Source organism: Carassius carassius, chromosome 5 (assembly GCF_963082965.1).
Source record: "Carassius carassius chromosome 5, fCarCar2.1, whole genome shotgun sequence".
In the NCBI taxonomy this organism is placed as follows: domain Eukaryota; kingdom Metazoa; phylum Chordata; class Actinopteri; order Cypriniformes; family Cyprinidae; genus Carassius; species Carassius carassius.
In genome coordinates this window covers 9,775,964-9,798,869 of record NC_081759.1, presented here as the reverse complement: position 1 = coordinate 9,798,869, position 22,906 = coordinate 9,775,964, and the positions used below count along the sequence as shown (strand labels likewise).

The 22,906-nt window shown below is 35.2% G+C and overlaps 1 protein-coding gene across 4 annotated transcripts in view; it reads right to left on the bottom strand.

Moving 5' to 3' along the window:
• Positions 1 to 2,580: 2,580 nt before the first annotated feature.
• Positions 2,581 to 22,906, bottom strand: part of LOC132140758 (disks large homolog 4) — a 188,556-nt gene continuing 168,230 nt past the window's right edge. For all 4 annotated transcript variants that reach the window (XM_059549714.1, XM_059549712.1, XM_059549711.1 and 1 more), the window contains 15 exons: positions 21,867 to 22,003; positions 19,866 to 20,007; positions 19,596 to 19,734; positions 16,645 to 16,801; positions 15,887 to 15,989; positions 15,070 to 15,184; positions 13,670 to 13,846; positions 10,753 to 10,795; positions 9,339 to 9,369; positions 9,179 to 9,226; positions 7,966 to 8,067; positions 6,813 to 6,985; positions 6,617 to 6,729; positions 5,866 to 5,957; positions 2,581 to 4,491 (listed from right to left, as the gene is read on the bottom strand). In XM_059549714.1, the coding sequence (XP_059405697.1) occupies positions 4,385 to 4,491; positions 5,866 to 5,957; positions 6,617 to 6,729; positions 6,813 to 6,985; positions 7,966 to 8,067; positions 9,179 to 9,226; positions 9,339 to 9,369; positions 10,753 to 10,795; positions 13,670 to 13,846; positions 15,070 to 15,184; positions 15,887 to 15,989; positions 16,645 to 16,801; positions 19,596 to 19,734; positions 19,866 to 20,007; positions 21,867 to 22,003 (1,679 nt within the window). In that variant the 3' untranslated portion in view covers positions 2,581 to 4,384. The remainder of the gene's footprint in view (positions 4,492 to 5,865; positions 5,958 to 6,616; positions 6,730 to 6,812; positions 6,986 to 7,965; positions 8,068 to 9,178; positions 9,227 to 9,338; positions 9,370 to 10,752; positions 10,796 to 13,669; positions 13,847 to 15,069; positions 15,185 to 15,886; positions 15,990 to 16,644; positions 16,802 to 19,595; positions 19,735 to 19,865; positions 20,008 to 21,866; positions 22,004 to 22,906) is intronic.

The window sequence follows — 22,906 nt, the reverse complement described above, 5'->3', positions numbered from 1 at the left end:
TAACTTAAATGAGTATCAAGTTTTTAGAAGAGGCCTGGAAAATTCTGGACGGCAAAAGTGCACAGGGAAGTTGACAAATAGCTCGACAGCTCACCCTGCTGGCTGGTACAACATAGTGACCTTATGATACATGGTCAAAGTAACTAACTAGTCTTACTATTGTTCTTAATATTCTATGTGTACTTCTGCATGTTGCTTAACTTGACTTTCCATTTTCATTGTAATTGGATGGATCCAGAATGAGTTGCAACCCTTTTCTTAATTGGTTGATTACGTTTAAATAATTATTTTAATACAAACTGCAAAAATGTATGTATTTCCATGATAATAAATGATAGATGAATGATAGATGAGTTTGTTTCTTAATCAGGACAGATTTGGAGAAATGTAACATTCCATCTCTTGCTCACCAATTGATCCTCTGCAGTGAATATCTATCTTAAGGATATATTTGTTTCTTACAAACACACATCTTTTCCCTTCACAAGATATTAACTGGTGGACTGGAGTCATGTGGATTACTTGTGGATTATTGTGATGTTTTTATCAGCTGTTTGGACTCTCATTCTGACGGCACCCATTCACTGCAGAGGATCCATTGGTGAACAAGTGATGGAATGCTACATTTCTCTAAATCTAGTCTGATGAACAAACAAACTCATCTACATATTGGAATATAATATGCATACTGCAAAAATAGTATGCATGGTAGTATGCAATTGAGATCACAGCAACACTGTTATTACCCATTCACACCATAACAAAAGCTTCAACAGAACACTTGTTAACATAATTCATTTTATTATTTTTGTAGCTAATTTACAACAAGCATTTCACTGAAATTAAACATTTGTATAATCCGATACTGTCATTGGTAAATCTCTCTTTTAACATAAATCATTTAAATATACTTTGCATCAGATGGCATTGTTGTATTTTCATAATTCTTCTTCTTTTTTTCCCTTTTTTAAGATAAAAGCAATATGTTCAATCTGTTCAGGATAATTAGAATAATATGTTATGGCAAATACAAATCGATAAAATACATTTGATTCTTTCAAATAAATAAATTAATTAATTAATTAAACTCATAATTCATTCTAGTAAGAGTGAAGTCATATATTTCTCTTGGTAATATATTGTGTGTGTGGTGTGTGTGTATGTGTGTGCGCACACATTTGTGCAGCTCATACAAACCGCAATATACACTATTATTTTTCATTTCTCGTGTGGCCAATAATATGATCTGGGAAATTTATTTATGGGCTACACTTTTAAAAGTATCAGTATGCGTGCAAGTTTTTTTTTTCTTTCTTTATTATTATTATTGTTATTTAATTTCACAGTAAAATTTAATTTTTAGTTTCAGGTTTCACATTTGATTGTGTGCAGCTCCACTTTGGAAACCACAGTAAAAGCATCTCAGTCTTCACACAAAACCCCAATGTAAACAAAGCAGTAAACAATTAAATAATTATATAAAATCTATAAATAAAAATAACGCCAAGAAAAGAACTGTCACTGCACTCCAAACACATGTAAATATTGAAATTCAAACGCAAAAAGTCAAAAGAAAATAAGTGAAAGTAAACAAGCCACCAGATCGCTCTGCATTCCTCTGCTTTCTACCAGAAACCCTCTGTTGTTCATCACGTCTGATCAAATCTTCCCTTTAATAAGTGCAAATGTGTTTCACTTCATCTTCTTAGTAGACTATTTTTAGTAGACACAAACGGTGCCAGTTTTTTCGACCACAATAGTCTCAATCAAACACTGTTTCCATAAATCACCATAGTAATGCTCATGGTATTGATTTACAGGAAATCTCACTAAATCAAATGCAACCCCCTGGACCGTGTTCTGGACAAACCATCGCTTTCATCCTTACTTTAGACCTTGAATATGACGACCTCTGAGCTCAAAGCACCGTATCGATTTTTACCGCATCACTGTCACGGCACAAAACGGTAAAAAAAAAAAAATAATAATAATTTTTTCATTCTGCCATTCCTATGTCGGCCAAGGTTGAAGTGGGCGCTTTGTCAACCCTCACAGAATTATGGGTAAAATTGCTTACAAATGAGTGTTTCGCTCTGAGAAGGGTAATTAGTTGGAGGCAGCCTTGGATTGATAAACTTAGCTAGCTAAACTGATTATTCTCTGGGATTACAGCCATTAATTTATCTCATCAAACATAATGAACCCATGATCGTATTCCAATAAAACTCCAGCATCATTAAGACCCGACCCTCTTCACTTCGGTGACGGAAGCAGCATCGACCCACCAATTAACTAGTGTGATGATGTCCAATGACTGGCCATTGAGATGCATCAAAGTAGCTTCATTGGTCTGATTACAAGAGTTCATTATAATCTGATACCCAGCATAAAAAAGAAATTTTAAAAAACGTTATACAATACACCAATTTCCTGATAGTATTTGTGTGTGTGTGTGTCCGGAGAGTTTAGAGATGGGCTGAATGAAGGGCCAGTAAGGCTACGTTCACATTGTAGCTGAATGGGAATTTCGTATGAATTCCTACGATGCAGATTGTACAAAAACGTACGTGTAATTTTTTTTAATTTTTTTTTTTGAAAAAAAAATCACCTCATCTTAACTGTCAGTAGGCTGATCACACATAATTGTATGAATGGGTTGCCACAAATTCATATGAATTAGCCACCAGTTCACCAAAACATAAAATAATTACAAATTGCCATGAGATTGTGCTGTATTTTCTGATGACACCACAAATACATACACCTTCCCAATGCCTTCACTAACAACTATCCTGAGCTTATATGAGAAAAACATTCTCCAAAAAAAGGGCCACTAACAAAACATCTACTATTCTACAATGAAATATTTGATATTTAAAGAATTTGAAAGTTTTATTTCATCAAAATAAGCTACTACTTGTCATATAATGCTTGGTTTACCTTTGCTGTGAAAAAGACAGAGAACAGTGAAAACAACCACTGACATGAAGGAAGGAAAGGTGTTAAATAAATAAGAGATAATAAATAAATAATTAAATATCCCAATATAATTACTGAATACATCATTTATAATAATTTTTACAAATTCATTTAAATCAATAATTGATATATAACGAATTGGATTATGGTGTGAACGTAGCCACTCAGCACATGAATGTGATCTTAACTGAAATCCTGTTTAAAAAAACGGCGAAAGTATTACTTTTGAAGCGGTTTGAGAATTTACCGATGACTTCAAGATCTAAGCATGGCTGAAATTTGTTACATTATGAGAAGATTATGGAAGAGCCCGATATTGCACATTAAAGAGCAGCCTGGAGTCATTGTGTTTGAGAGCTGTGGAAATAATCCAACCGAGCAAATAAATTTTAGCTCAAAGGAAAACATCAATCTGGCTTTTGCAAGATGATCCAAATAGAAGAAGGCAAACATTACAAAATCTATGTTGGCGTGTGTCTAAATGTGCATGTTTACATGTAAGCGCAAGAAAACCAAAGAAAACAGACCCCGGAATATCAAGCGTGTGGCTTTCTATGATGTGCAGCATGAAAGTCACAGTCTGCATCTTGCCGTTTTCCTTCCTTATTATCCATTCAATGTGATGAACTAGCTGCAAACTATTTAAGGGGAACATTCGAAGGACTGAGGCAAACGTTTTAGCTTCGCCAGCTCGATACTTCCTGCATTTAAGGAAGCACTCGTCAAGCACTTCAAATTTCTAAAAGGAATTAAACGCCCTTGATGCTGATAACTGTGGGTGAACGTCAGTCTCTGAGTAGTCGTAATATCTTTGATATTGAAGATTTCAGCGCATTATTGATACTGATAAATATACTTTCATATTTCAGTTCAATTCTCCTTTAGTACTGTAAAACGAGCTCCTTTAATCAGGAATAGCTCTTGAACGTCTCATTGCAGTAAAAGCCAAGGCGGTCGCTCATCTCTCTCCACTTCCTGTCTTGTTCGGAGAGCGCCAGAGGGAATCTGACAATATACAAAACTTCTTTGTAGCATCCCAGTTCGTGACGGAGTAAAAATAGCTCACCAGTCCTGTGTGAAAGGACGTTATTCAGAGAGAAAGCCAGAAAGAAACAGAGAAGTACTGAGAGAAAGGCAGAGAAAGGAAGTTAAAAGCAGAAAAAAGAAGTTACAAAGCTAGGAAAAGGAGGAAAAGAGAGGCAGATGCGGTGTGGCCAGCTCCTGTGCTGTTCCACTCCATCATTTCCTGGTGTCTCTGTGACTTCTCTCCCTCGCTTTCACTCTCTTCATCTCTCCCTCTCTCTCTCTGTCTGTTTCTTGCGAGTTCTACCAGTCGGAGCTCCACAGTTCAGGGCAGGCAGGCCAAATGGTGACTGGGCGAGGTGGTTTGGCTCTGGCTGGACTCTCACAGGCGCTCCCTGGTGGGAATCCAGATATAAGGCCCTGACTGCTCCTCAATCACAGTTTTCACCTTATGATAAACCTCCTCGAAGCTGTCGCCCTCTACGATCGCTGCGATAAAAAAAGAGAATGGCAAGGAATAAATCATTGCAGGATTTACCTAAATAAATTATGCAACTGAACTGAAATCCAATGGGCATGTAAAAACAGCGAAAGTGTTATGTTTGAAGCGGTTTGATTATTTACCAATGACTTCGAGATCTAAGCATGAGCAGGTTTCGTTCATTATGAGAAGATTATGGAAGACCCTGTTATGGCACATTAAAGATGTTCAATATCGATGTACCTTGAATGGACATCATTCTTGCAACACAAGCACAATTTTTGTGTAAAATGAAAAATTATGTGAAGCAGTTATACATTGTTGTATGATTGCAACAGCCAGAAGAATTGCAAAAAACTGTACCAACCACCGCATTTAACTATGGCAGTACTCTTAAATTGATGACTTTGTACCATATCTACCCCTGAAAGATGCATATTAGTAACTTTCAGCAGTAATATGTGTTTAAGGTACTACTATGAACCTTTTCCGAGTAGATAAGGTACAAAGTTGTCCATTTAAGGATACTATTGTACAATTTTCCACTTTTATTTTTAGAGTGTATGTAATAATTTCACAAATTGTTGCATTAATGTGCAATCTGTGTACAAGTCAATAAAATTTTTAATGAAACAGTTCATAAAACTTGCATAAACTGTACAATTATTGCAATGCTCTGTTTAAATCAGGGGTACTTAACAAGGGGCCTCTGAAAATTTCCAAGGGGACATCAATATGTCTTAAAATGATTTCAAATATGATATTTGTCATCTTAATGGACCCCCTTCAACTTTTTTTTCTATGAAGAATAAGGATCAACATTGTCTTGGAAAACTGAGATATATGAGGACTAAAAGGGTCTTTACATGCAGCCTGATAGCAATCACATCATTTACTATGTGGCACAAGCTGATTGGCGTCTGTTGATTCTGCAGCCAATAAAATGTCTTGCTCAATATTTAAATAATCTGGTTCAGTGTTTGTTGTATGCTGTAATTGCCTCCTAGCCTCCCCGTCTAGATCTGCTACAGGATTTATGTATCCCTATTCATGCAGCAAAAGAATATTTTATATGCTCACAGCAGAATGTCTGTGTATTTATTGGCAGCAGCATGTCCATACTTGCTCGAAAGCAGCATGCATAGCAGATTCAGTCCGCCATGATCAAATATAGTACGTTAAGTTAACACTGTCATAACAATGTTATGCTAAAACTATGCAGAGAGTTGTCATGCTTCAAATATATAAGTGTGATTTTTAGACCTGGAAAAAATTTAAATTAATAAATCTCTATGTCAGTTACAGTAAGTATTGCGAAGTAATTAATACATGTGGGAGTCTTCCTCCAGGACAATAGAGGGCGACATGTGAGAATGTCTTACCAGAGAAGCATTCCAGGAAATCTTGCTCCAGTTTAATAGCACGGTCCATACCTTTCCTGGCTTGTTCCTCAGTTAGACGTGTGTTGATCTCTCTGGATAAAATAGCAGAAACCCCATCAAATGTCAGTTAAACTGTTTTTTTTTGTCATTTAATTGTTGTTAAACAGTGTTGGGGAAAGTTACTTTTAAAAGTAATGCATTACAATATTACGCTACTCCCTAAAAAAAGTAACTAGTAAAATCCATTACTTTACTTTTGAGGTGAAGTTTTTTTTTTAACCCTTTCACACCAAAAATGAAATAAAGAGACCTCAGGTTAAAGGAAATGTAAATACACGTCTGGACTGTAAAGGCACTGCTCAAACCATTCTGGACTGCACGAAGAATAGGACACTCTTCAGCAATAAAAAAAAGTTTAAAAAAATGAAACAAATATTACGTCTATCTAAAGTTATTTTTTGCTTATAAGAATGGTTGATTTGGATCATTAAAAGTCAGAAGCAAAGATACTGTTTAACTAAATGGGATTAAATACATAAGAGATATTTGTGTTTTTTAACATGATTATTGCAAGTTTTTGTCATACTTATGTTACTTATTTGAAAAGTAACTCAGATATTTTCTTTTAAATTAAAAAGTAATGCATTACTAGTTATTCTAAAAAAATAATCTGATCACATAACGCATTACTTGTAATGCATAAACCCCAACACTGCTGCTAAATATGTGTAGCTGTTTTTTCGTTTCGTACAGGACATTCTCCAGTGATTTGGGCCGTACGAAAATGGCGATTGGGTGAAGCTGTGCAGCCTGTAGCCTACGAACTGCATTTGCGGACACATCCAGAATACAGTGCTTTCCCTGCTGCTCACAAACAGAGATATCCATATTAAGATTTAAACAAATGATACACAAGTTTATTGTTTTGTCCAAAACTAAGATCTAACCTGTTCTGCCACCTCTCGGACGCTCTGAACGCTGGTTCCATACAGGTGACTGTTGTACTGGCCCGCCTCAATAAAACGATGGCTCTGAATGTCTTTCTCCATCTGTTCCCGCGATGACACAAAATGGTAGTCCCGCCCATCCGCCTCATATTCCCGCTTGGGACGTGTTGTATCTGAAAAGAGTGAAAACATCATCTTGTAAGTATGATATCAGTTATGCTGTGACAGCTTTGTTGTAAATGGCTCATTTTGTTTGACCTGTTTATTGCTTCTTATAAGTGAAGAGACTGTTCGCAGAAAAAATCTGGGAGAGGTTCTGAAGATTGATAATTTTTTTTAGTTACAACTGTGACAGCAAGATTAGATTAAATGTTTATAACAATAATAATTCCTTACATTTGTATAGTGCTTTTCTGGGCACTCAAAGCACTTTACATAGAAAGGGGGAATCTCCACCTGGATGATGCGACGGCATCCATATTGCGCCTGAATGCCCACCACACACCAGCTTATTGGTGGAGAGGAGACAGAGTGATGAAGCCAGTCATCAGATATGGATACTGATGGGATGGTTGGGAGGCCATGATGGTCAGAGGCCAATGGGCAAATTTAAGTGAGTGAGTGAGTGACGTGACATTCAGCCAAGTATGGTGACCTATACTCAGAATTCGTGCTCTGCATTTAACCCATCCAAAGTGCACACACACAGAGCAGTGAACACACACACTGTGAGCACACACCCGGAGCAGTGAGCAGCTATTTATGCTGCGGCGCCCGGGGAGCAGTTGGGGGTTCGATGCCTTGGGCGTTAGGATCCACACAGACCACAGGGTGAACAACCCCTGCTTGACTTTTTCACTTTTTTTTTTTTGATTACTAAAATGTGATTTAATCATTAAAACGACATCCAGAACAATCTAAAATAAAAAACCCTGAATTAAAAATAATAATAATAATAGAATTCAGGGGAAAAAAAAATTGTGCTCAAGGATAAACCTCAAAATGTGATTCCTCAAACCTCACAAACTTTGCACCCTAATTCCCGGAAATTGCATGAACCCAAATCAGATTTTTGGCTGATGTTTAGAAGGCTCTTGTCTTCTTTATGAACAATATGCATCTGAGTGTGACAACAGAGTTGAAGAATACTTACGAGGGACACAAGACCCAAACTTGTCTGGGAACTCAGACAGCAGGTCATCATTCACTCTGTCCTTCACCGGGCCCAGAATAATAATTGGCCTCGCGTAGTGCACTGAACAGGATGAGAGACACAAGAGAGACTATGTGAGTACAAAATGAAAGTGAAGAGAAATAATAGCAACAATATGGAAGATCAGTGGCTCAGTTCCCAACCCCAGTAAGCTGATTACAAAGACCACTTTTCTAATGCTGCAACAATTAGTCTACATCATCGACAATGTTGACAATAAAAAACTGCCGACAAATATTTTTGTTGTCAAGTAATCATTTGATCTCATATGACGCAAAGTAAAGGTCTGCAATAATGAGGTTTGACCAGAGGGGCGCTGTAGCACTCCCTGATGTATTCCAACAGAAGAAGACACACTTGATGTGGGAAGGTTTTACAAAATTACAAACAAAAAAAGCTGTCATGTGCAAAGGCCCTGATATTCTAATGGCGAAGTTCTTTCATTCTTTGGTTAGGAGTAAAAAGAAGTATGATATCCACAAACAGTGTTATTGAACATTCAAATGCCGCAGAGAGCAGTGTTTAGATGAATGTGCAATATGTGCTATGAGCTTTCCTCTCAATTACCAAGTAAACACAAAATAAAATGTATAGAGTTGAAAAACAGCAGTTAAGAAAGCATCTCATCATATCAATGTGGATATGTTTGCATGAGCTCTGCAATTAGCACTAGAGGTAAAGTCACATTTTAACCAAATATGCCACCAACATTTCATGAAGACCCTGAAGTATCATATCAACTTGTGGAAAATGGGCACCCGATGTCCCCTTTAAAGCAAGCAGCTTTACAGTATTAAATATGATAAAACCTTATCAGTGTCCTTTTCAGTTAGAATTACAACTTGGGTTTTCTGCTATAAAGCAGCTCGTTATGTATATGAATATGTATAAAATACAGTATTTAACTTTATATTTTAACAAATTGCAAAATCAAAGTCTACTGATTAATTGGTGAAATAATTGAAGATTAGTTTATTATTATTATTAGTTGATTTATAGAGTGTCTGAATTGAATCACATACAGTATGAGGTTTTTATTTCATTTAGGATGCTGCCTATATAACCACAGAACCCAAGGCATCTCACTAGGGTTTGGATCAGACCCAGCGTATACAATGACACAACATATGGAGACTCAGTCGAGTTATCCAACCTTCCACTTGTGCAACTGTCTCGTAACTCCGTACTGACTCTTCCCTTCCTGAAAGACAACAAATACACATACATCAGTTTCTGTTTGTAATACATGCAACAACAACAAACATTTATCTCTGTATCAGTATTCAGGGCTCCACTGTGTGGTTGTAACTCACCCTGTGAACCTGTACTGTCTCGGCTTCGGTCCTGTAAAAAGTATATAGAGGGTACAATGCTTATTAAATTGTAATAGACTGTTTCCTGCATCACTTTAGATGTAAACATCCAGTTATTGCAGCATTTGTCATCGCCTAAAAGGGGTTAACAGTTAATAATAAAAGTGTATGGGATGCAGAGCTAATGCTGCCCACAAGTCCTGTCAGAATTATTATATTTATGAGATGAGCAACTGAAAAATATTGTTTTGAAGAAAGGTACACTTCAGTATACTTTAAAACGTAAACAATTTACTAATAACATATTTACGAATAACATATTTGTGACCCTGGACCACAAAACCAGTCTTAACTGTCAATTTTTCGAAACTGAGATTTATACATCATCTGAAAGCTGAATAAATAAGCTTTCCATTGATGTATAGTTTGTTAGGATAAGATAATATTTGTCTGGATCTAGAATCTGAGGGTGCAGAAAAATCGAAATATTGAGAATATTGCCTTTAAAATTGTCCAAATGAGTTCTTAGCAATGCATATTACTAATCAGAAATGAAATTTTGATATATTTAGGGTAGGAAATTTGCAAAATATCTTCATGGAACATGATCTTTACTTAATATCCTAATGATTTTTTGCATAAAAGAATAATCTATAATTTTGACACTTTTGGCTATTGCTACATATTTACTCCAGCGACTTGAGACTTTTTGTGTGCCAGGGTCACATTTTATAAGAACATACTTAAGTGTGTACAGAATGTAATGTTTTCATCAAACTGCATGCTAATTGTAATTTGATGAAAATGTATTATAGTTTAAAGTCATATTAAAATGCAGTTAGTGGAACTTTAGAGTGCTTTTAACCCACTTAGGACTTAAGTACATCTTTATATATAAATCATACATAATTACTGTAGCTGTCTGAAATATGGTTAAAGTGAAAAAAAAAAAAAAAAAAAAAATGTGCATCCCTTGTGCATTTGAGTACTTTTCCCTGCAAATGTAAATTAATGGATTTTATATATGAATACCACCACATTACTGAAATGTCCAGGTAAAAGATTTGAAGCTTAAAACATACATTTCCCAGGAAAACCTACAGAGAGCACTGAGCACATGTGTTGCATGCATGTGTGTGTTTGTGAGCGCAGTAATCTGTATCACCAGCATGCGCCCTACAGGCAGATCAAGCTCACAATGCCCAGGAGTTTCAGTGCTTTCATGAAACAACTGCTTGATAGACTCCCATGGGCTGCAAACACACACCACTGCTTCTCTAAACACATCACAATTGATTATAGAGAAGAAAAACAAATCTCATAGGAGAGCCAAATGTTTTTGGAGTAATTTAAAGGAAAATATTTGAATGCGATGAATTGTAAGCAGCTGTTTGTGTTTTAGCAAGGATCTTACCCTTTCATTTGACTTCAACCGCGACCAGTCCTTTCTCTCAACCCTGGAATAGAGATTGATTTGAATGAATGACAGAAGGTATATATAATAGGAAAATGAACACCAAGGGGGAAATTCCACAAAAATTAAAAAATGCAGTTCACCATCTTGTGTAAGTGATTCTTAGACTTTACCAAGACAGCTAATATTGCTTAACTTTACCACATCTTATAAAATAAAATGAATTTTCCCCCTGAAAAAACGTTATAACAGGCTACATCATGCCGTGAATGCATGGACTCTAGTGGTGTGTTTTTGTGAAGTGAGTGACATACTGGATAATGACATCTTACACATTTTTAAAACAGAAATTAAGATATTATCATCTGACACCCCTGGTGCTGAAAGGTGGTATATGAAATAGTACATTTGAGCTGATATAGCACATGCAAACATGTCATGTTTAGTGAATTCATCCCATATTCTTTTGAGATTATAGCCATATAACCAGTGCTTAATTTGTAAATTGCGAGGTCCTGGGACAAAGCGGGGTAACGGATCCGGCATGTGATTACAGGAGGGAGAGGTAACGGAACATTCGCGCAATCACATTGCTGGACCAGTTTAAGTGATTTTAAGAGCGTGCATCAGTTGCATTTAGGGTCTGTAAGGTCATGAAAATGCCATGCAATTTTAAAACAAAAATTTCCAGGCCTAAAAACGTTTTGAAAAAGTTGTGGAATTTTATTTTTCAAATCTCTGTGTAATAGTTATAATCAGGTCCTACATTTCTGTGGTTTTAATCATTCTCGCAGCTTTATAAGTTTATGTTAAGTTTAAGTTTATAAGTTTATGTTAAGTTTAAGTTTATAATGAGGTAAATCCCTGCATTTATTCAACATAGCTTGTAGGTTTGAATAATAAAATAAATCCACACGAACAAGATTCAATCAGTCATTCGAAACCATAAACTCTCTTGGAGCGCTTCTCTTCAGCGCATCTTGTCTGCACTTCAGAGACCTGCTGCAAGCTGCAATACAAACCACTCGCATTTCGATCGGGACAGCTGACAGAACTGTCACTTGACTTGACTAATCGGGTAATTGTTGCATTGTCACAAAAATGTATAATTTGCACACCGTTTAAGTATTTTAAGCCATTTGGTACTTGCGTGCTCCACATGCTGTATTAGGCTATGTGCCCTTGCAGTCACATCCAAAGCTAGCGCGTATCAAGCCGCCTCGCGAGTATTAGCCTATATAAGAGTTATTTTTCGTAGTTTGTTGAGTTTAAGCAACCAAATACACACAATATGATGTCTGATGGTTGTTGACAAATAAAACAGTTTAATACTAAAATACAGGGGGGAAAGAAAAGAAAAGGGGGGGATCAAATATATTAAACAACACTGCGTCGTCAGTGTCTTTTGTATCAGACACGTGCAATTAACATTAGGCTATATGAAAAACAAGCTCAAATGGAGTTAACAAGGTCTTTGGCCGGCGAATGAGGAGATCTGTGTTTTGTCCGCATCTGAGGAAAGTGCAGCGCATTATATGCTATCATCACCTATTACAGGCTATATAACGTTTATTGTTGCTATATGGGTGCTTAGTTTTTCTTGTTGTTTAGTAAACTTGGCCAATGTCTCATGATATAAACGATAAAGCGCTTATGCACAGAATATTCAAAACGTACAAAAGTATATTGGCTAGATGTGGCAAAAAAACACAAAGACATTAGCCTTTACAGACATAGTGTTTGAGTAAAGAAAATGCTGTACTATTCAAACAGTTATGTGTTTACCCTTGCTTTGCGAATAAGCGGCGATCTGTCTCTGATTTCTGATGCAGGCTGTGCGCACGTCAATCTGAGTGGAGGCGGGGGAAGTGACGAGGTTTCGCTTAGAGCTTGAGGATCCAATGGCATAATGAAGTTTTACTGACAAGCTCTTTTAAATACTTATCATTGGTTAAATATTTGTAAAAACCCTCTGATTTAAAATAATAATAACGAATTATAATAGAGATATGAATTTTGGTTAATTTATCACGGCACATATTTGTCTGCCATACTGAAACGCCACCCCTGGAGGAGGGGGATCCGCCAAAATGAGGTGCCGGATCCGAATTCGGAGGCACAAATTAGGCCCTGCATATAACATATATGTTAACATGAGACTGGTATAATACTAAGTATGTACATACCAGAATTTATGCGATGTAACTTTTTCCTTTTCATTAACTTTTATAATGTTACAAATATATGTATTTCAAGTAAATTCTGTTGAAATGCGGAAAAGAATCCTGAAAAGCTAATTGTATCACGGTTTCCACAAAAATAATAAGCACAACTATTTTTAACATTAATACTCAGATCACATAATCAGAAAAGCTCCCTTCTGGAGGGATCATGTGACACTGAAGACTGGAGTAATGATGATGAAAATTTAGCTTTGTATCACAGGAGGTTCATTCTATAATTTAAGTTACATTTAATGTTTTCTAACCAATTTTAATTTTATTTTATCCAGAAATAAATTGTATCCATTAGGAGAGAACACGATTTTCTTTGTAATATCAAAATGATGTTCAATGATTAAGCTTGGCAAATAATAGATAAGATACAATGATACAATATAGAAATGAAAAAAACAATAGTTGTTTTATTGAGATATATATATATATATATATATATATATATATATATATATATATATATATATATATATATATATATATATATATTTGAATGTTTTCAACATTTGTTGAGAAATGTTTGTGTGGATAAACGTCTATAGAGCACGTCCTTGTAACAGTGGGTTAGAATGAGAGAGAGAGTTAAAAGCTAAAAAGCCTCTTTAAGCTGCTTGAATATTATTTTGTTCAAGGACAACAGAGCAGATAACACAAGAGAAAGCAGCGACACACACACACACCTCCTCTTGCTGGGGATGAAGCCGACCTCCTCCTCATCCCCCTGTGGGCTGACTCTGCAGGCCTGCCACCACTCCTCATCTCCACAGTCCAAAACACGCAGCACATCTCCAAACTTAAAGCCCACGGCCTGACTCAGGAAACCACAGTCTGCTGTCTTATCATAGTCAAACAGAGCCCTGCAAAAACGACAGAGAGAGAGAACATATGGGGAAAAGAGAGGATAAAGGAGGACAGAGAGAGGGGGATGGGGGTTCAAAAGGAAAAACATCAAAGGAAAAGCATGGCATTTGGGTTGAAATTGAGCAACACAGACCCTTTCTTTATTTTTGGCAGGTTTTTTTTATTTCTTTTTTTTTTATCATTAGCTCTGTTCAGAATGGAATACTAGCCTTCTGCTTTCTGCAGCATGATCCCTTTATGTTGTAACTCAAGAAATGCAAAAATCATGGTATATACAGCATCCAGTTCATTCGTCACACTGGAGATGGAAGGTCAAGTTGAGTGCAGTGGATTATGGGATGCAGTATATGCAGTGTGCTCTGCTTATGACCATTTTGACAAATGTAGTGGGTTTTCTAGGATATCCACCCTTGCGAAAAAGAAGTGTGTTTAACTGTAATGAATGTGCACTTGCAGTGTATTTAAAATCTTGTAAGTATATTTAAAGACTGTAGAAACTGAAACTGCAAATAATATTAATGAAATAAAAGACCACTTAAGTGAGAGTTCATGTTCATGTTCATGACTGTTTCTTAAAGGGGCTGTAAGTAGGAATTACTCCCATCTAGTGGTGAAATTGTATTTTGCATTCAAACTAATTTTGCTCTCCAGCGCCTCGCTTTTTCAAATGCGCGTTGCATCTACGGTAGGCGATATGTACCAAAAAGCTTTGACAGGATGTCTTCTAATAGCACTTCGTTTTGGCGATGATGTTTTCTTCTCCTGTGGCGCGGCATATGTATGGTCCATGATAAGAATGCAATCCAGACTTTTAAACCTGCCGGTGCAGTTTCAAGCGCCTCTCACTGCTCTGCACCTGCGTTTCTGGCTCTGACCGAAAACGCGTTGTGGAAACGCGTTGGCTTAGTACTTTTTGTCCCTCTCTGCTATTATAGTTTTGCAAGATGGCGGAACTACATGGAAGCCTCCGTCGACCTACCCGTCCCATGTATATAAAGATAATAAATTCTTCATTTACGAGGATTAGTTTAAACATTGGCATAGGTATTTGTACACCATTGAGGGCATATTTATGAACAAAAATATTGATTTTAGATAATACAATACCTAAAAAGTTACTTATTGTCCCTTTAACACACTTATGTGCACTTTAAAAAGTGTACTTTGAAATGTCGAATTATTGTCTTTTTTGTAGTTGTAGTGTATGTCGTATGTTTACCTGATATAAAATCCTCGTTTAGGGTTACTTCGTAATGTAGTTGTTCCAGAACCCATACTGCTGTTCATCAGCTGCTCTCTGAGGTCATGAATTTTAGCTTCAAACCGACTGTACTCTGAACAAACAAGCACAGCTGTTATCAAACACTGCACAGCACGTTAGAGCTACATTCATGAGAAATCAACCATTTGTGTCAGTTTGGACACTGATGTGATTGATGTGTGTGAGAGTCTAATGTTCATCAGAATTCAAAGGTTCGAGGTTGGTAAGATTTTCAAATATTTTCTTCTGCTTCCCAAAGCTGCATTTATTTGATCTCAAATAAAATAAAATAAAACAGTAATATGATGAAATATTCTTACCATTTAAAATAACAGTTTTCTATCTGAATATATTTTAAAATGTGATTTATTCCTGTGATCAAAGCTGAATTTTCAGCATCATTACTCCAGTCTTAAGTGTCACATGATCCTTCAGAAATCATTCTGACATGCTCATTTACAGCTCAAGAAACATTTATCATTAATATATCATTAATACATCATTAGTAGAGGCCAGAATTAAAAAAGTATAAAATGTATTTGCACTAGGGATCACACCAGCTATCATGTTTGTGTATCGTTACACCCCTAATTTACACTATATAAAAAAGTGATATTTTTAAAGAAATGTAGCAGTAGTACATTATTTTGAAGTTTCTAAAAGATTCATTTTGCACTGTCCATTTTACCTTCATTTGACAAGTGTCAGCCTTGAACCCAGTGTGCAAGACAATTCAGTCAGGTGTGTGTGTGTGTGTGTGAGTGTGTGTTCTGACCTTCTGGTCTGTACTGAGCGATGATGGTTACAGTCTGTCCTGCATTCTTCAAGGCAGCTGCTGCTTGTTCATGTGTAGCTGCCCGGAGATCCACGCCATTCACCTGAGAAACACATGCATACCATTACAATCACATATCTCACACATCACTACAGCCTTAACATATTACTGTAACATTACTGCCCAACTATATATCAACAAGAAGCAACAACAACAACAACATATGCTGGCATGAACTAATCCAAACAGCACTTAAAATGGGACAGTTTACCCAAAAATGAAGATTCTGTCACTTTTTCAAAATGAAGTTGTTCCAAACTTGAACTTGAACACAATAGAAGATATTTCGGAGAATGTTGGTAACTGAACAGTTGGCAGTAATGGTTGAGTTCCATGAGTTTTTTGAAACTATGGAAGTCAATAGCAATTGTGAACTTTTTTGAACAATTGTCTTTGATTGTCAGGTATATATATCTTTGATACATGGACAAAGATGCATGTCAGGATTAATGGGATGAAGTCTCCATTAAAAGATACAGTATGTATAACTAATCATTAAACATATTGATCTACTGACCAACATCATGGCTATTACTAAACGTAGTAGTCAGGGACATCATTTTAAATTCTGTACTGATTGCGCCTGCTAGTTAAATCCCCACAATGCAAAAGCATATGTGAAAACAGAGCCTTTCATTTCAAACGGAAATTATGCTTTTCATACATGAGTAAATGTGTATGTGTTTGCATGTTCTCACACTTAAGATCTGATCTCCTTTGCGCAGTTCTCCACTCAGGTCCGCAGGGCCTCCTGCCAGGATGAAAGAGATGAATATTCCCTCACCATCCTCCCCTCCAACTATATTAAACCCCAAACCTGTCGATCCTCTGTGGATCACAACACGCCTCGGGTCCCTGTGACACAAGATAGAGTGAAGAAATAACAGAATGTGAAGATAAATTACAAAAGGATTCCAGGATGATGGTTTCACGGAACCTGAAACAGCAGCACAGTGCTGTCAGTCAGATGTGGTGAGTGATTAGATGCACATTTATGCTTGTAAGCTAACATTTATAAAAATGTAAACTATTTTTTATTTAGGTAGCTGTTTTAGCTAAAACATGCTCTTTTGTTAAATCAAGTATAGAGATTTTCACACTGTTTCAAAACAGCTTTACTGAAAATCGGATTGTTATTACTATAATGCCTTATAATTTCCAATTAGCAGGTTTATGGCTCGAAGACATGAAAATAAAATAAAACATAATCAAGATGGAGTTCAGAAAGGGTTGAGTCCAAGTAAAGACCGAGACCAGAGAGATTGGGTTTGAGACAAGACCTAAAGAAATCTTCAAGCGTATGTAAAATGTTTGGTGGAAACAATACAATTGATACCATACTCAAACAGTATATAAAATATAACATGGCATGTACACTGTATTTTATTTACGTGATATAGGTTTAGAAAGTATTATCAGTTAAGGGTATAAAGGCCACATATCACAGAATGTCTCTTTTTTAGGGTCTTACTGCACACAAACACTTTGTGGCTCTTATATGCAAACTGAATAATAGATGATGTAACAGACGTTTTAAAAAGTTAATGTGTTAAGTACATGAGACATCCTGACCTCAGTCCTGCTGCCTCTGCACTAATGTTATGCTAACATCTCACGTCACAAGAAAATCACCAATCATTGAACGTGTCGATCATAGGGCCCTATGAAATCCGTTTAATTTTTTCCCAAATTCCATTTTATTTTTTTCCAAATTCTGTTTTTTTCCGTTTTAATTTTTCTGGATTACATTTTTTTCTGGTTTAATTTTTCTCAACTCCTTTTAATGGTTAAATTTAATTGTATTAATCAAAAAGCATGTCTAATTAATTAAAATCATAACACTTACACATTTTCACATCAATTTATTAAAAGTTTAACAAAAATGACATGTTTAGGGCCCTATGAAATGTTTTTTTTTCTTCACCATATGTTTTATTGTTACCTAATTCTGTGTTTTAGCGTGTCTAGTTATTTAAATGCATAAACAACTTAATTTATTCATATTTTTTGTAAAATAGCCTTATGAAATGTTTTTGTTTTTCCCCTCAGAAATTCTTTTGTGTATTTAAATTTTTCTGGTTATCACATGAAGACATAAAACATTCATTACATTTTTCTTTTAATTATTGAAAATTAAGCAAACTTAAATTTTTGGTAAACAAAGGGGATTTACTATTAAAAATAAAACCTGGAAGACATGTTGTGTGATTATTCCTTTAAAAAATTATGTTTGTTTCATTTTAGTAGTAGGCCTAGTAGTAGCAGGCTAGGCTATGTACATTCTGCTGAACAATAGTAATACATTTCTGGCAAATACTTGTCTTTGAATTAAACTGGATTTTTATTTTGATGGGTTACCGTGAATACCTTTACAGTTCTGTGTATTTGATGACGCAAGTTTTACTCAAACCAAACGGTCAAATGCTCATGAAGTGACTCTCAGTGCAGTTCTGGAGATGCTTTTCATGTGTTCACGTCCTTATTTAGTGAGACAGCAGACGCTGAAATCACCGCGAGCGTCACGCGCGCTTCCGTGTGTGTAATAAAAGAAGTCGCGATTCTGCGGCATTCATTAACACAGACACGCATAACATGCAGGATTCATATTTAAATAGACTTTTCCGGCTTAATATTTACAGGTACTAGTCCATATCATGATTTGATGTAAGTGCAAAGACCTACTTTTAATTAATTCATTCAAAATTGTTCAATTCTGTGACATGCCGCGTTAAACTTTAGACTCTAGATATATTCAGGCAGAACTTGATCTCATCTTGAAGGATTTACTTACCGACTTACTTTTGGTGAATTTGCCATATGACTCTGAATTCATATTTTAACTGAGTAATATAATTAACTGGTCACCACCTACTGTTGTAGCACTAACTATGCTTATTTGAATAGCTAATAAAAAATAAAAGATAATAATTATTATTTAACATAACAGCTTTTAGGTATGTTATTTGCTCTAAAATGGACTCTGTAACCATGTGCTTAAAAAATATTATAAAAAATGTTAGCGCTAGGTCTTTGTGGTTGTATGTAACTGGAGAACTGGAGAAGTGTCACTGACGTCAATTCAGTGAATAAATGTCACATATCAAATCCATAAGATTTTAAATAAGCCCTCAAAACAATCTGGCAGTACAATTTCTGCTGCTGTTTGCATCATAGGTGTGACCTGAATCTAAAATTCCATTTTTGACTTCTGCTGCTGATGATTAATATGAATTAAATTTATCAAAGGCAAGGTTATTATAGTTAAAACTATAACCATTACAAATATATATTACTTACTATATATTATATATATTAAAAACATGAACTGATATAAAATAAAATAATAACATTTTCCACTTTAATTTAGTTTAAGTTGATGTACTAAAATGAAAACTAAAACTGTATGAAAAATCAATATAATATATAGAGATATTTAAAAACAAATACTAAAAATTAACACAGAATTAATACAATTGTAACTAAATTTAAAATTAAAATGAAACCGAAAATATAAAAATAAAAGCTACTTCAAAATGTTAATAAAAACTGTAATAATAATTTATTATAATACTACTACCAACACAGATGTAAGATGATGAGAGCTTTGTTGCAAATTTATTGGAAATCATGAGCTTCATGAGCGTGTTACCTGGGTAAGTCATCATCTCCCATCAAGCCGTGCAGCACAGGAGAAAAGCGGCTTGGTGAGGTGGGAGTGAGGGCTTGTGGGTAATCTGAAGCCAGGAAGTTTTGATGTCCAAGGTCTGTGTCCAGATGCGGAGAGTACGCTGAAGGGTGAGCACACACAAATGAGTGAGTGAAAGCTGGATTTACCACTGATTCTTTAAAGAGTTTTCCTTGAAACATACTTTGCAGTGCTCTTTCTGTGAAACAGCGCTTCTGTGTGCTGTATACTCACTGCTTGTGAGGTCTGGTGGGTTGTAGCTGGTAAGGAACAGGTTGTTTGGCTTAGCCACTCTGAGGTAGACCACCTCTGCTGTGTTCTTCAGTGTGCCCACCGCATCCTCGTGCATCACGTCCTCCAAACACACATTATTCACCTGGAGATGCAGAAATACACTTCATTGTTTTGGATGTGCACTTGTAGTATACTCCAAATCTTAAAATAATAATTAAAAAAAACTTTACTTTTGGATAATATAATATTAATAAAATACTTACAGTAAACTTCCATGAATATGTTTCTTAACACACTTAATTAAATTTTTATAACGGCAATTTGTAATAATGTCAAGTTTACTTTAAAGTACTTTTGAAATCATTAACTATTGAGTTTCAAAGACATATATATATTTTTGATGATTTTGATGTTGACTAACTACAGTACATGATTATAATTTTAACTGTAGTGTATTATTTGACATTACATTTGAGTTGTAATAGATGTTGCAGGGTTATTTTAGTTAACTAAAACTGTAACTAAAACAATTAAAATAAATTTTTGTCACTTCAAATAAAATAAAAATACATTTTAATTCAAATGAAATGACTGAAATAAAATAAAAATGTAACTTGATCTAGTAAAATAACTAAAACTCAAAATGAAAAAAACCTACAAAATACAAAATTCAAACACAAAAATAAAACTTTCAAAAATATTAATTAAAAACTACAACATTCCAGTGATACTAAAAAAACACTGCTAAATTTCAGATTCTTTATCACAAATATATTTAAATACATGGCGTACAAGTTTAAAGCAGAAATTACACTAAAGTGTATTTTAATTTGCAATAAATGCTTGTCATTACATTTGGCAGCAAAGACAATAGAAGTCATTTAGAAATGACACATAAAGATGTACTTAAGTCCTAATTCAAAAAACAAGTTCAGCTAATTGCATTTATGATCAATTTTAACTAATACATTTGCATTTATTTACCTTTAATATGCAGTTCAAACTTAATTATTTTATTTTGAAGTATATTATTATCTCTATTATACTTATTATTATTATTATTATACTTTTACATTAAATGTTCTCATTCCTGGTGGAATGACCTCCCCAACTCAATCCGAGCATCTGAGTCCTCAGCCATCTTCAAGAATCAGCTAAAAAACCATCTCTTCCATCTTTATTTGACCCTCTAACTCTCTATTCTAATTCTATTCGTTAAAAAGCATTTGACCCTTTTAGACTTGTACTCTATAACTCTATTGTACTCTATATTTACTAACTACTTGTGTTTTTAAAAGAAAAAAAACTAACACTAGCTTCTCTATTCTTTTTGTATTCTATTCTATTCTATTTCTTTTATTTTTATTTATTATATAATTAACAAAAGCAAAAAAAGGCCTATAACACTAGCTTGCTCTATTTTTTTTCTATTCTATCTGTTTTATTTTTATTTATTGCATAATGTTATATGTATAAAAACATGTACTACGTTAAGCTAACTGACACTTGATATAGCAGTTGTATATCATTGCTCTTTGGTTGATTTCGATTGCTTCCAATGTCCTCATTTGTAAGTCGCTTTGGATAAAAGCATGTAATGTAAATGTATTATTTTTTTTATTAGTATTTTTAGTAATATTACTATTTTTAGTTAAGTGGTTCTTTTTCAAAAGGCATGCTAAGTTAAAAGCAGAAATGTAGGAACTGTGGAAATTAAAGTTGTTTCAATTTCTGCATTACTAGTGGCACCAAACTAAATAGAAGAACATTTGGGATTTATGTACATCAAAGTAAACACTACATAAAGATAACTGATTGCGTTTTCTACTGCATTGTCGCATGCACAACCTGCATGTAGTTCTTCCTGTGAGCAAGAGGTGGCAGCATTGAAGAGCCAGTACCACACAACAGCACAGCTACAGCTATGATGTTGCTTCAGTCTAATACACACTATCTTTCCACCTGTCAGTCCTCATTAGTGATGTATATCTGTCTTCTTACCATCAGTATCTTATCACCGATCTGTAGTCGCCCGTCCTTATGAGCCGCTCCTCCCTCGATGATCTTTGTGACATAAATGCTGTTGTCTCCAGGGATGTGCTGGTTCCCCACACCACCCGCTATACTAAAGCCTAGCCCTGGGACAGTAAAAGCACATTTCTCTTTATAAACAGAACTTTCAAATCTCCGTTAATTGAATAAAAGATGGATTAAGTAACCATTTGGATGTTTTCTGACAGTTGCAAAATCACTTAAAGGGACAGATAGTTCACCCAAAAATGAAAGTTCTGTCATTTACTCATCCTCAAGTTGTTCTGAACCTGTGTGAGTTTCTTATTCCTATAACATATCTTGAAGAATGTTGGTAACCAAATAGTTTATAGCAGCCATTGAGTTCCATAGTATGGGGGAAAAAAATTATACGGAAGTCAGAGGCTAACGTTAACTGTTTGGTTACCAACATTCTTCAAAATATCTTCTTTTATTATTCAACAGAAGGAAAAAATTCATATAGGTTTGGAACAACTTGAAGGTGAATATATAATGATGAATAATGAATTTTTGGGTGAACTGTTCCTTAACAAGAGGGCAATAGTGGCTACCGATTTGTGTGTGTGTGTGTGTGTGTGTAAGTGTGTGTGTGTGTGTATATATATATAACCACAGTGCCCTCCATAAGTATTGGAACATTAACAAACAAAATGGCTTTGTTTGCTTTGGAGTCAAGACATTTGCAAATACGATTAAAAATAAATATGAGACAAAACTACAGAATATCACATTTTCTTATTAGCTGTTTCAACACACGTTTTACCAAATAAAAAGGACAGCACTTTAATAGTTCATCCCACTATCTGATGTGAGCATACATATTTGGATGTAAAAGATTAAAAGCTATTATTTTGTTGCAGATCCCTTGCATGAATGGGACTTTCCCTTTAAAGCTCTTTTAGCAGGATTTACTCGCTGTGACTCTGATTGGTGGAGTTTTCTGCACAGCACCTTGGGTAATGTAGTTTCTACATTACAATGTAGTACCC